The sequence below is a fragment of the Brachionichthys hirsutus genome, chromosome 1 (genome assembly GCF_040956055.1).
Source record: "Brachionichthys hirsutus isolate HB-005 chromosome 1, CSIRO-AGI_Bhir_v1, whole genome shotgun sequence".
NCBI lineage: Eukaryota > Metazoa > Chordata > Actinopteri > Lophiiformes > Brachionichthyidae > Brachionichthys > Brachionichthys hirsutus.
The window spans coordinates 17048568-17063813 of NC_090897.1; the positions used below are offsets into that span (position 1 = coordinate 17048568).

At 45.2% G+C, this 15246-nt stretch overlaps 1 protein-coding gene across 1 annotated transcript in view; it reads left to right on the forward strand.

Annotated features, from left to right (window-relative positions):
* Positions 1-15246, forward strand: part of LOC137899304 (plakophilin-3-like) — a 38796-nt gene that overhangs the window by 12270 nt on the left and 11280 nt on the right. The window contains exons 2-7 of the mRNA XM_068743365.1: positions 7720-7808; positions 11530-12134; positions 12241-12364; positions 12430-12634; positions 12710-12869; positions 13190-13298. Of these exons, the coding sequence (XP_068599466.1) occupies positions 7720-7808; positions 11530-12134; positions 12241-12364; positions 12430-12634; positions 12710-12869; positions 13190-13298 (1292 nt within the window). The remainder of the gene's footprint in view (positions 1-7719; positions 7809-11529; positions 12135-12240; positions 12365-12429; positions 12635-12709; positions 12870-13189; positions 13299-15246) is intronic.

Consider the following 15246-nt stretch of genomic DNA (forward strand, 5'->3'; position numbering starts at 1 on the left):
GGACAGATCCGGGAAGTCTCTCCTCTGGATCGCCTCGGTTGGTCAGAGATGGGTCCGCTCTGCTCTGCAGCCTCCTCGTTTCTCCACGCTGCTTCTCTCCACTTTTTGCCAACTCGTCTTTTTCACAGCCTGATTTCATTATTTTTTAACTGCTGTGGACAATATGTAACAGGGTGGACACAGCTGCTGCTCTGATGAAATTATTTCCTGGGCCTGGGAGCTGTAGGCCGTGTGCACTCTTCTTATCGTGGTGGTCCTGAAGCATACCTTCAGTGACCTCTGACCTCTAACCCAGTGATGCTTATGCTCAGGCACGCAGCGCGGTGCCCCTCCCTGCTTCCTTCCGTCCTTCTGGACTGGATGGTGTGTGTTGCTTTTAATGTTGGACCCCCCCATTAGCAAAGAAGCTCTCCAAAGACGTTTGTTTTTTAATTTAATCTTCACTAGTTTACGTCTGTTTTTAATAACGTATCACATGACCAAGAAAATTCACAGGCGAATGTTACGTTGGAGAAAATCCGGTCGTTTTTCAAAATAAAACACCTTTTAGACGCTAATAATCGATACAACAGAAATGTTATAAGTGAGTTCTTCTTTCTGTGCGGCCCGGTAACAAATGCCTCACGGACCGGTACCGGGCCGCCGACCGGTGGTTGGGGAGCCTGCTCTACAGCATAATGAGGCCGGCAAGGCTCCATAGCTCATACCTCACATTCATTCATTCATAAAGACTTCCAGTGCATCGTCTCTGTCTGTGGGTTGAAGCTTCACATTCATTCATTCATTCATAAAGACTTCCAGTGCATCGTCTCTGTCTGTGGGTTGAAGCTTCACATTCATTCATTCATAAAGACTTCCAGTTGATCGTTTCTGTCTGTGGGTTGAAGCTTCACATTCATTCATTCATAAAGACTTCCAGTGGATCGTCTCTGTCTGTGGGTTGAAGCTTCACATTCATTCATTCATTCATAAAGACTTCCAGTGGATCGTCTGTGTGGGTTGAAGCTTCACATTCATTCATTCATTCATAAAGACTTCCAGTGGATCTTCTCTGTCTGTGGGTTGAAGCTTCACATTCATTCATTCATAAAGACTTCCAGTGGATCGTCTCTGTCTGTGGGTTGAAGCTTCACATTCATTCATTCATAAAGACTTCCAGTGGATCGTTTCTGTCTGTGGGTTGAAGCTTCACATTCATTCATTCATAAAGACTTCCAGTGGATCGTCTCTGTCTGTGGGTTGAAGCTTCACATTCATTCATTCATAAAGACTTCCAGTGGATCGTCTCTGTCTGTGGGTTGAAGCTTCACATTCATTCATTCATAAAGACTTCCAGTGGATCGTCTCTGTCTGTGGGTTGAAGCTTCACATTCATTCATTCATAAAGACTTCCAGTGGATCGTCTCTGTCTGTGGGTTGAAGCTTCACATTCATTCATTCATAAAGACTTCCAGTGGATCGTTCTGTCTGTGGGTTGAAGCTTCACATTCATTCATTCATAAAGACTTCCAGTGGATCGTCTCTGTCTGTGGGTTGAAGCTTCACATTCATTCATTCATAAAGACTTCCAGTGGATCGTTTCTGTCTGTGGGTTGAAGCTTCACATTCATTCATTCATTCATAAAGACTTCCAGTGGATCGTCTGTGTGGGTTGAAGCTTCACATTCATTCATTCATTCATAAAGACTTCCAGTGGATCTTCTCTGTCTGTGGGTTGAAGCTTCACATTCATTCATTCATAAAGACTTCCAGTGGATCGTCTCTGTCTGTGGGTTGAAGCTTCACATTCATTCATTCATAAAGACTTCCAGTGGATCGTTTCTGTCTGTGGGTTGAAGCTTCACATTCATTCATTCATAAAGACTTCCAGTGGATCGTCTCTGTCTGTGGGTTGAAGCTTCACATTCATTCATTCATAAAGACTTCCAGTGGATCGTCTCTGTCTGTGGGTTGAAGCTTCACATTCATTCATTCATAAAGACTTCCAGTGGATCGTCTCTGTCTGTGGGTTGAAGCTTCACATTCATTCATTCATAAAGACTTCCAGTGGATCGTCTCTGTCTGTGGGTTGAAGCTTCACATTCATTCATTCATAAAGACTTCCAGTGGATCGTTTCTGTCTGTGGGTTGAAGCTTCACATTCATTCATTCATAAAGACTTCCAGTGGATCGTCTCTGTGTGTGGGTTGAAGCTTCACATTCATTCATTCATAAAGACTTCCAGTGGATCGTTTCTGTCTGTGGGTTGAAGCTTCACATTCATTCATTCATAAAGACTTCCAGTGGATCGTCTCTGTGTGTGGGTTGAAGCTTCACATTCATTCATTCATAAAGACTTCCAGTGGATCGTCTCTGTGTGTGGGTTGAAGCTTCACATTCATTCATTCATAAAGACTTCCAGTGGATTGTCTCTGTGTGTGGGTTGAAGCTTCACATTCATTCATTCATAAAGACTTCCAGTGGATCGTCTCTGTCTGTGGGTTGAAGCTTCACATTCATTCATTCATAAAGACTTCCAGTGGATCGTTTCTGTCTGTGGGTTGAAGCTTCACATTCATTCATTCATAAAGACTTCCAGTGGATCGTCTCTGTCTGTGGGTTGAAGCTTCACATTCATTCATTCATAAAGACTTCCAGTGGATCGTTTCTGTCTGTGGGTTGAAGATTCACATTCATTCATTCATAAAGACTTCCAGTGGATCGTCTCTGTGTGTGGGTTGAAGCTTCACATTCACTCATTCATAAAGACTTCCAGTGGATCGTCTCTGTGTGTGGGTTGAAGCTTCACATTCATTCATTCATAAAGACTTCCAGTGGATCGTTTCTGTCTGTGGGTTGAAGCTTCACATTCATTCATTCATAAAGACTTCCAGTGGATCGTCTCTGTGTGTGGGTTGAAGCTTCACATTCATTCATTCATAAAGACTTCCAGTGGATCGTCTCTGTGTGTGGGTTGAAGCTTCACATTCATTCATTCATAAAGACTTCCAGTGGATCGTCTCTGTGTGTGGGTTGAAGCTTCACATTCATTCATTCATAAAGACTTCCAGTGGATCGTTTCTGTCTGTGGGTTGAAGCTTCACATTCATTCATTCATAAAGACTTCCAGTGGATCGTCTCTGTGTGTGGGTTGAAGCTTCACATTCATTCATTCATAAAGACTTCCAGTGGATTGTTTCTGTCTGTGGGTTGAAGCTTCACATTCATTCATTCATAAAGACTTCCAGTGGATCGTCTCTGTGTGTGGGTTGAAGCTTCACATTCATTCATTCATAAAGACTTCCAGTGGATCGTCTCTGTGTGTGGGTTGAAGCTTCACATTCATTCATTCATAAAGACTTCCAGTGGATCGTCTCTGTGTGTGGGTTGAAGCTTCACATTCATTCATTCATAAAGACTTCCAGTGGATCGTCTCTGTCTGTGGGTTGAAGCTTCACATTCATTCATTCATAAAGACTTCCAGTGGATCGTTTCTGTCTGTGGGTTGAAGCTTCACATTCATTCATTCATAAAGACTTCCAGTGGATCGTCTCTGTCTGTGGGTTGAAGCTTCACATTCATTCATTCATAAAGACTTCCAGTGGATTGTTTCTGTCTGTGGGTTGAAGATTCACATTCATTCATTCATAAAGACTTCCAGTGGATCGTCTCTGTGTGTGGGTTGAAGCTTCACATTCACTCATTCATAAAGACTTCCAGTGGATCGTCTCTGTGTGTGGGTTGAAGCTTCACATTCATTCATTCATAAAGACTTCCAGTGGATCGTTTCTGTCTGTGGGTTGAAGCTTCACATTCATTCATTCATAAAGACTTCCAGTGGATCGTTTCTGTCTGTGGGTTGAAGCTTCACATTCATTCATTCATAAAGACTTCCAGTGGATCGTCTCTGTGTGTGGGTTGAAGCTTCACATTCACTCATTCATAAAGACTTCCAGTGGATCGTCTCTGTGTGTGGGTTGAAGCTTCACATTCATTCATTCATAAAGACTTCCAGTGGATCGTCTCTGTGTGTGGGTTGAAGCTTCACATTCATTCATTCATAAAGACTTCCAGTGGATCGTCTCTGTCTGTGGGTTGAAGCTTCACATTCATTCATTCATAAAGACTTCCAGTGGATCGTCTCTGTGTGTGGGTTGAAGCTTCACATTCATTCATTCATAAAGACTTCCAGTGGATCGTCTCTGTGTGTGGGTTGAAGCTTCACATAGGACGTGGTAACCCATCTGATAAATTGATCCATCAATCAGTGCCACGTCCCACAGGAATTCAAGACGGCGCGGGTTATCCCTCTGTATAAAAAAGGAAACAAATTAGAACCTGCCAACTACCGCCCTGTTTCCATCCTTTGCTCCATCTCAAAGGTTATGGAGAGAATAATCCAGGAGCAAATCAACCGCTACCTCGCCGAGCATAGCCTGCTCTTTGAATTCCAATCGGGCTTCAGAACATCCCACTCCACTGACACGTGCCTCATATATCTGACCGACTACATTAAGCGTGAAGTAGACTCGGGCAAGTACTGCGGCATGGTCATGCTGGACCTCCAGAAGGCCTTTGACCCCGTTAACCCTTCAATCCTATTGAATAAACTAGGGGCGATTGGTTTTGATAGCACATCAATAAACTGGATGAAATCGTACCTTCAGGGACGAGAACAAATGGTGGACATAAACGGAACCTTGTCCTCGTCCCTCCCGGTGAGCTGTGGGGTTCCTCAAGGCAGCATTCTAGGACCGTTACTGTTCCTCCTATACATTAACGACATGAATGCTGCCTGTAACTGCAAATTGTTCCTGTTTGCCGATGACTCAGCACTCCTGATTTCGGGAGAGGACAAAGTGCAGGTTGAGGAGGCTCTCAGCTCTGAGGTCACCAGAATCCGTACTTGGCTTACGGATAACAAACTGTCACTACATCTTGGTAAAACCGAATCGATTCTTTTTGGGTCTAAACACTCTCTAAGTGAGATAAATGTTAATGATTTCAAGGTCACAGTCGATAATACAGTAATCTCCAGCAAAGAAGAGATTACCTATTTGGGCTGTGTTCTTGACAAATACCTGTCTGGTGATAGTATGGAAACTAAGGTGATCAAAAAAGTCAATCAGAGAACAAGATTTTTGGGCAGAATGTCTGCTTTTGTCAACAGAAGTGCTCTCCGGACTCTTGCTGGAGCCTCGTTCAGCCCCTCTTTGACTATGCTAGCACCTCCTGGTATTCCAACATCAAAATGTCCCTGAAAACCAGGCTCCAAACCTCCCAAAACAAACTGATTCGGCTACTCCTCAATCTGGGGCCCATGACCCACCTTCTTCCTGGACATTTTGCTAGCCTAAAATGGCTCAGGGTAGAAGACAGGGTTAAACAACTCAAAATGGGATTGGCATTTAAAATAGTCAATGCAGCTCTGCCCTCAGTCCCCTCAATCCCTGCATACCTGACGGAACACCTCCACAGATTTAGTGACACCCACAGCCACAACACTAGAGGGAGCTCAAACAACAACCTGATTACCCCCTCCTCCAGGACCAACATGGGTAAATCATCTTTTTACAATACTGCCCCCCAAGGGTGGAACTGTTTGACTCCTGCCCTCAAAACATGCACCTCTTTGGCCTCCTTCAAAACGGCCCTAAAAATACACCTTTCAGGGGGACAGAAACGGAGATAGTCATCACGACTCTCTCCGGATCAAACCCCCCCTCCTTTTTTTTTGTCCACCTACATTGCACATATTAATTGCTTTAGTAATTTATCGTAATTTATGTAAGTTATTTATTGTCATTCATTGTCATTTTGCATCAGTGGTGTAATTTATTTCAGATTAATTGTTAGTTTGCACTGGCGGTGTACAATCATTTTATTTTCGTTTTTCTAATGTTACGTTGCATCAATTGAGTAATTTAATATTAGTTTTATTTGTATTGTTAAATGTGGATGATTTATGTACGAAGGACTTTCAACGGAAACAAGACCGCAAGGGCTTTTTAGAAATGCTCCTCTTAGACAGGATGTGTGACTGTACTTGTACCGTAATACATGCTACTGTGTGACTGTACTTGTACCGTAATACATGCTACTGTGTGACTGTGCTTGTACTGTAATACATGCTACTGTGTGACTGTACTTGTACTGTAATACATGCTACTGTGTGACTGTACTTGTACTGTAATACATGCTACTGTTTGGCTGTACTTGTACTGTAATACATACTACTGTTTGACTGTACTTGTACTGTAATACATACTACTGTTTGACTGTACTTGTACTGTAATACATACTACTGTGTGACTGTACTTGTACTCTAACATTCTATCTAATAAATATATTCATCATCATCATCACATTCATTCATTCATATAGACTTCCAGTGGATCGTCTCTGTCTGTGGGTTGAAGCTTCACATTCACTCATTCATAAAGACTTCCAGTGGATCGTTTCTGTCTGTGGGTGAAGCTTCACATTCATTCATTCATAAAGACTTCCAGTGGATCGTTTCTGTCTGTGGGTGAAGCTTCACATTCATTCATTCATAAAGACTTCCAGTGGATCGTCTGTGTGGGTTGAAGCTTCACATTCACTCATTCATAAAGACTTCCAGTGGATCGTCTGTGTGGGTTGAAGCTTCACATTCACTCATTCATAAAGACTTCCAGTGGATCGTCTCTGTCTGTGGGTTGAAGCTTCACATTCATTCATTCATAAAGACTTCCAGTGGATCGTTTCTGTCTGTGGGTTGAAGCTTCACATTCATTCATTCATAAAGACTTCCAGTGGATCGTCTCTGTGTGTGGGTTGAAGCTTCACATTCATTCATTCATAAAGACTTCCAGTGGATCGTCTCTGTCTGTGGGTTGAAGCTTCACATTCATTCATTCATTCATAAAGACTTCCAGTGGATCGTTTCTGTCTGTGGGTTGAAGCTTCACATTCATTCATTCATAAAGACTTCCAGTGGATCGTCTCTGTGTGTGGGTTGAAGCTTCACATTCATTCATTCATAAAGACTTCCAGTGGATCGTTTCTGTCTGTGGGTTGAAGCTTCACATTCATTCATTCATTCATAAAGACTTCAAGTGGATCGTTTCTGTCTGTGGGTTGAAGCTTCACATTCATTCATTCATAAAGACTTCCAGTGGATCGTCTGTGTGGGTTGAAGCTTCACATTCACTCATTCATAAAGACTTCCAGTGGATCGTCTGTGTGGGTTGAAGCTTCACATTCACTCATTCATAAAGACTTCCAGTGGATCGTTTCTGTCTGTGGGTGAAGCTTCACATTCATTCATTCATAAAGACTTCCAGTGGATCGTCTCTGCCTGTGGGTTGAAGCTTCACATTCACTCATTCATAAAGACTTCCGGTGTGATGATTGCTTGGATGTTTTGGGCCAATCAGAATGCATTCCTGGCTAAAGCCCTCGCAGCTCAACGCTGACGACAGCAATTCAATGCAATTTTGCTTCAATTCATCTTTTACAGCGGGTAAAGGTTATTGGAAGGTTATTTGATCCCTGGGCACTGGGGGGGGGGGGGGGGGGCAGTTAGACAGCAATCCGCTGGGTGATTATAATATCTCTACCTTTATCTCTGCACCATGATTCTTATTTCACTTTATACATGCGTAGAATAATGTATGCATGTATTTCTGAACTTAATGAACTCTTTCTTTTTTTTAATCGCTTTTGAACAGCTGTTTTTCTTTCCTTCTCTTTGTCTAGACTCCAGTTTTCCTGACTCCAGGAGCTTCACACGAACCCAAGGCTTCAGCTCCAGATCCTGGATCCACGCACCCAGCCGCATCATGGCTGTGAGTACCACCTCCCTGTACTGCATTCTTATAGAATACACACAAGAATACTTTTAAAACCACTGCCTGGTTCAGATCCAAAATGGGCTTTGGCATCTCTTGCAGTCTGTTGCTTAGCAACAATCTACCTGAGACATTTGCCCAAACAGTAGCAGTGAACATTTAACTCTTATCTGAAGAGTTAAAAATGCTTTTTTTCCTTCATCTTTTCATACAATTTTGAGATTTAAATGAGACTCTTTGGAGATATTTAGATTCTTAATGTTGTACTCACTTCTCGTAGGCTACAGAGGATGTAGCAGCTTGTTGCCATGCAGCCCGTCTGGCTCCTCCTCCTTTCTGGGCTTCTGTTGCCTCAGGCATTCACTTAGCAGTTCGTCACTGCTTGTACTCTTGAAGTGATGAAGTTCCACCCTGGATAGCGGTCTTGATGCTCACTGGTCCTCGGCCTCCTTCCTTCCGCTTCGTGTGCAGCCTCAGGATGTTGGACTTAAGGTGGAACCCTCCGTGCATCCTAAGGAGCTTTCTTGTCTTGATATCGGTGGCTTGCATCTCTTCCAGTGTCCAGTAATCTGATTACTGGTAATGGCCTGGATCTTCTGCCCCTTCAGCTGACTCTTGAGAACCCGCCTCCCCCTCCGCAGGTATTTGGCTGGTTGTCTCTTGCCTGTGAGATCCCAGGTATTTGGAGCTGTCCTGCACATCTGTTATGTTGCCTTCAGGTAGTTCAACCCCTTCAGTTGTGATCATCGTCCCTTTTTCTAGATACCGTTCGCCCACACTTATCAAGTCTGAATGACATCCTGATGTCGTTGCAGTACAGTCGTCCCTCATTTTCCGCGGGGGTTACGTTCTAAAAATAACCCGCAAAAAGTGAAATCCGCAATGTAGTAATCTTTATTTATTTTTGTTATTATACATGTACATAAATGTTTTAAGGCTGTAAAACCCCTCACCACACACTTTATTCACTTTTAACAGGCAGGCATTAATCTAAATAGATTGTTTCAGTATTATAGAATGAAACCAAAGATCAAAACCTTTTCAGAACTAAACATTTGTTTGAGGAATACAAATATATAGTACGTACAGTAAACGTTTTCCTGTTAATAATGTTAAGGCGTGCAGGTCGAGGAAAGAGCCGCTTGGAGTGCAGAAGAACAAATATTCTACTCGTGCTGTCTTTAGCCTCTCATGCTGCTTTATTGGATAGCTTAGCACAGCGGCGCGGCTAGCCGGCTACATGTATCAACAGGAAGAAACGAAACCCAAAAGGGACGTGACGTTTATGCTCCTACAAAATAAAAGCTTCTTTTTACACGGAGAATAAGAGCGCTATTAAACAAACGCTTAACAAATAAATATGATAGCTTTTAGAAATAACGAATTTAATTTTAATGATCAACCTACGAGGTTGAACACATGAGAAATGATTAATAGCGTATTTCAGTTCCTCCGACCTTGCGCCGCTGTGCCGCTTTAAAGGTTTAAAGGTTTAAAGGTGCGGATGATGTTGGTCCAGCGTAACGTTCTTTTTCCTGCAGTCACTGATCCACAAAGCTAAACAGACTCCGTCCTTACGATGTTTTTGTTACGGGCAGTTACAACCCTTTCTGCTTCCCTGTTAAAACGTATTGCTGCTGTCGTTCTTGTGTTATCTTCCTCCTTTTTTATGTAACGAACCGAAGACTCGTTCATTCCGTAATGGCGCCCTGCAGCCGCGTAACGTTTACCTTCCTTTAGCATGTCCAGAAGTACAACTTTCTGTGCGATGGTTAGCGTCTTCCTCTGCCTTTTGGATGCGAGCACAGGTGCCTTTGTCGGCGCAGAACGTTTCATCGGCATTGTGGGTCTCGCAAATACTGTATGCTGTACAGTACAGTATACAGTACACAGTACAGTACTCTCCTTCAGAGTCACTGCTGATGTCAATTTGGCTAGTTGAGCATTCTGTACTGTACAGGAGACACGAGAACATTGATTGACAGTGTTACAGTACAGTCCATTAGCCAATCAGAACGCAGAACACGTTCAATGCGCGTTAAAGTGCAGAAAAAAAAAATCTCTCAAACAGATGCTGCAGGACAGCGTCCCTCATTTCTGTCTCAGACAGATGCTGCAGGACGGCGTCCCTCATTTCTGTCTCAGACAGATGCTGCAGGACAGCGTCCCTCATTTCTGTCTCAAACAGATGCTGCAGGACAGCGTCCCTCATTTCTGTCTCAAACAGATGCTGCAGGACAGCGTCCCTTATTTCTGTCTCAGACAGATGCTGCAGGACAGCGTCCCTTATTTCTGTCTCAGACAGATGCTGCAGGACAGCGTCCCTCATTTCTGTCTCAGACAGATGCTGCAGGACAGCGTCCCTCATTTCTGTCTCAAACAGATGCTGCAGGACAGCGTCCCTCATGTCTGTCTCAAACAGATGCTGCAGGACAGCGTCCCTCATTTCTGTCTCAAACAGCTCTGTCAGAATCGCCTCTGAAAACAAAACCCAAACTAAGTTTAGGTTTCGTTTTGTGCACGCACAACTTGTGCACGTTCCCCCTCTGTGACATCACAGGGGGGAGAGATTTCTGCCAGACGCGTTTCGGTAGGTGATTACAGAACTACGCAGGATTGACTGGATGGTTTATTTTGCTGTTTTGGGTTGATCAGGACCCAAAATTACCAGAATAGTGTAGAAACACGGGAAAGAGAGTTTTAATAATATGTCTCCTTTACGGAACGGAAAATTAATAATGTTAAGCAACTATGAAACTTAGTGTTGATGGTTTAAATTGAATCAAATATAAGTTTAGTGACTTTAAACATACTTAAATGAGTTCTCCAAATACGCAGCATGACTGAGTGTGTTGAATGTACCACAGTTAGGCTGTGACCTCGGCCTCCTCACTTTGACCCCCGCTGAGGAATGTGAGTGCAGCTGTGTAGCTGGAGGCAGTTTGACAGTGGGAGACTCCCCAGATGGCTTGAACTGGGAGGGACCAGAGTCTATCATTTTATCTCATCCCCATACTGTCGAGGTTTCATCCAGACATTAAAAATAGTTGAAACTAATTCTGACCATTGCTGAAACTACTCGCGTCCCAGACATGGACTTTGAATCGCCTTTCCTTCCTCGCCTGGCTGAACGCTCGCTGATGAGCGACACTGCTGACCGGTTCCAGAACAATGTCGAGACAGGGCGCTCATAAACAGGACGCTCTCTGAGGCTTTAAACTGGAGGCTCGAACAATGCGAGGGCAACAGTGCACTTCCTGCCGCTTACAGGAGCCAGGCTTTAATCAGGGAGAGAAGGAAGCGCGGCTGCATGTGGACCCCCCCTCTGTCCCGGCGGTAACGGTAACCGCTTTAAGGTCTGGTGTGAAGGCTCCATTGAGATCCAGCTACGTATGGACACGCACGATCCATACCCAATAAACATGAGGATGTGGATCAGGGCCACGCCCCACGTGTCTGATCCAGCTTCTCTTCGACATTAGCCTGAGTGAGGAGAGCTCAAACTGTGCTTCCACCGATCATTTTATTGAACACACTAATCAATACATGCTGCAGAATACCTTCATCTCAGCTCTGTAATCGTTACTGTTTTAGAAATTGGCCAAATTACCAGCACATTAATTGATCTTGTTTTTGCCCCGGCGTATTATCGAGCTGGATTTACACCGGTCCAGGATGGTACCACTCGCTAACCCCTCCCTACCTGCCCATCCTGCAGGTGCCCACAGTACCCCTCCGCTCCCCTGGCTTCTCCTCCCGCTCTGTGGAAACCAATTCCAAGATGAGGCATAAAGGAATCAGTGTGGCCCAGAGCAGCTTCCACTCGTCCCAGAGCAGAAGCAGGCGCTCCAAGTCTTTGTGCCCGCCGGAGCAGGAGGCGTTCTCTCTCGCTGCATTGGGTCCAGAGGAGAACGCTTTCCCAGCCACTGTGCCTCCGCTTGGCACCCTAAGGCGAAGCCTCAGCGGGACACTTGCACAGGACAGAGGACAGTGGCAGGAGGAGACACTGCCACTTCAGTACACCTACAAAGGCCCCTCCCACCGCACCATCAGCCGTATTGCAAACCGACAGCACTACCAGCAGCAAGGCTCCACCTTTGCTCAGGAGGGGTGGGTGGGGGCCAGCAGGGGGGTCCCCATGTCAGGAGATGAGTGGGGGACACAGTGGCAGCAGCAAGTGTCCAGAACCAACCACACTCTGGGAACAGGGCAGCACCAAGCGTCCCTCCAACGGGCCGCGTCTCTCCGCAGCTTAAGGAGCGTCGGCAAAGGAGTGGACATCCTGGATGGAGCTTCGTTACCGAGCAACGACCCGCTGGAGCAGTGAGACATGTCCCCTCATTCGTGTTCCAGACGCTCTCACCGTGCATCTGAAGCCTCATCATCCATTCTGGTGTGTGTGTGCGTGTGTGTGTGCGTGTGTGTGTAGGCTTCAAGGCCTGGACATGGTTACGGCCATCAGATATCTGTCTGAGTCAGACACTGCCCTGCAAGTTTTGGGAGCTGCATACATCCAACATCAGTGTTACCATAGTAACAATGCCAAAAACCAGGTAAGGCAAGGTGTATTTTCATCGTTCACTGTTTTGTGCACCCGTTTCACCCTAACCCCCCCCAGGTCCGTGCTCTACATGGCATCGCAGCTCTGGTCCAGCTGTTCTCCAGTGAAGACCGAGCGGTGCAGCATTATTCCACCGGCGCCACACGGAACCTCATCTACGAAAGTGCTGACAACAAGGTGGCGCTGGTAGACGCGGGTGGCGTGAAGCGTCTCGTCGGCGTCCTGAGCGAGCCTGACGAGGACCTTCAGAAGACCATCACAGGTGATTGTGGTTTTACTCAAGGTGCTGCGACCAAATCGTCTTTGGAAGGAGAATAAAAAGCTGTTGTGGCTGCAGGTGTCCTCTGGAATCTGTCCTCCAGAGACAACCTGAAGGAGAAGCTGTGCAAGGAAGCGCTGACGGAGCTGACGGAGAAAGTTCTGATTCCTCTGTGCGGTAACATCCCACTCAGCCCATCTGAGAGAGAAGTCTTCTCCAACACCACCGGCTGCCTCAGGTGAGTCCACGGCAGACCCCGCCCAACCCAGGAGACCCCAAACCCACGCAAGAACTCTTCGGTGCTGCCACAGTGAAGAGGAAACGTGGATCTTTTTTATTTTATGGGGAACTCTTCCTTTAAATTGATGATTTCTTCAGAATGACTTAAATCATTGCAAATGATACACACTTAGCATTAAATAGCAGATGTTAGTGCCATGTAGAATTTGGTCTAGATCATATAAATAAAGTAGTTTTTGATGTAGAACGGCGGCTGCATTGCTCACTGGCTGCCTAGTACGGGTTTAAATACCCCGACCTGTACTTATATGTTCATAGGAATTTGAGCTCCGTGAACGAGAGGACAAGACAGAAGATGAGGGACACGAAAGGCTTGGTGGATTCTCTGGTGTCTTATATTCAACAAGAGGAGAACGCAGACGACAAGGTAGCCATGACTTTCACCACCAAACAAGGGTGCCGAACCCAAAGAGTCATAGTTCCACCAAACAAGGGTGCCAAACCCAAAGAGTCATAGTTCTAACAAACAAGGGTGCCAAACCCAAAGAGTCATAGTTCTAACAAACAAGGGTGCCAAACCCAAAGAGTCATAGTTCTAACAAACAAGGGTGCCGAACCCAAAGAGTCATACTTCCGCCAAACAAGGCTACCGAACCCAAAGAGTCATAGTTCAAACCCAAAGAGTCATAGTTCTAACAAACAAGGGTGCCAAACCCAAAGAGTTGTACTTCCGCCAAACAAGGGTACTGAACCCAAAGAGTCATAGTTCTAACAAACAAGGGTGCCGAACCCAAAGAGTCGTACTTCCGCCAAACAAGGGTACCGAACCCAAAGAGTCATAGTTCAAACCCAAAGAGTCATAGTTCTAACAAACAAGGGTGCTAAACCCAAAGAGTCATAGTTCTAACAAACAAGGCTGCCGAACCCAAAGAGTCACAGTTCTAACAAACAAGGGTGCTAAACCCAAAGAGTCATAGTTCTAACAAACAAGGCTGCCGAACCCAAAGAGTCACAGTTCTAAAAAACAAGGGTGCCAAACCCAAAGAGTCATAGTTCTAACAAACAAGGGTATCGAACCCAAAGAGTCATAGTTCTAACAAACAAGGGTGCCAAACCCAAAGAGTCATAGTTCTAATAAACAAGGGTGCCAAACCCAAAGAATCATAGTTCTAACAAACAAGGGTGCCAAACCCAAAGAGTCATAGTTCTAACAAACAAGGGTGCCGAACCCAAAGAGTCATACTTCTGCCAAACAAGGCTACCGAACCCAAAGAGTCATAGTTTAAACCCAAAGAGTCATAGTTCTAACAAACAAGGGTGCCGAACGCAGAGTCGTACTTCCGCCAAACAACGGTACTGAACCCAAAGAGTCATAGTTCAAACCCAAAGAGTCATAGTTCTAACAAACAAGGGTGCCGAACCCAAAGAGTCGTACTTCCGCCAAACAAGGGTACCGAACCCAGAGTCATAGTTCAAAGCCAAAGAGTCATAGTTCTAACAAACAAGGGTGCCGAACCCAAAGAGTCGTACTTCCGCCAAACAAGGGTACCGAACCCAAAGAGTCATAGTTTCACCAAACAAGGGTGCCGAACCCAAAGAGTCATAGTTCCACCAAACAAGGGTGTCCTGCATTTATGTCCAGGGCTAAAGACTCATTCTGACTTGGGTGGAGTTACGTTCACAGTTTCATTTATTTTATTTTTTCCTGATTCCTTTCAAATTCAAGTAATGAGATGTCCCCAGTTGAAGGGGACAGCCTATCCAAGTCCACTGGACAGAATCCAATGTAATGTCACACGTCCTCCGTCCTAAAAGTTTGCATCTCATACTTTTAGATGCAATTATTCGTCAATTAAGGAAGGAAACTTTGCCCCCGCCCCCCCCCCCCCAACCTCCCAGCCAGGTTTTGTTTTAGCCCATCATGGAATGAATCCCAGCCGTAGTGCTGACGCAGCGGTCAGTACATTTCTCCAGTACGTAGTCTGAACGAGAAGGCGTAAAACGCCTGTGGGCTGCATTCGTTATTCGCCATCCTCTTTGTGTGGCCTTCACTGTCAGTCTCGCCCAAGTCGTGATGTTGTTTGATATGTGGAGGAACGCCGTAAGAGGGCGGAGCTTCAGCTCCAACAGGCTACCAGAGCCCGGTTAAAGGGTCAACCATTCAAACAGGATGTGGATGCAGTCTGTGGCGTCGGGTCATTTCCTCACTGAAGATGTCGAAATCATCACACTTTAACAAGAGTTGCTAGTTCATCCAAACTGGTGGTCACTGTAGTTTATAAATAAGGCCTTTACCCAGCGCAGCTCCTGTTCGTTAGCCTGTGGAGCTCCTGTTTGTCAGCCTGTGGAGCTCCTGTTTGTTAGCCTGTGGAGCT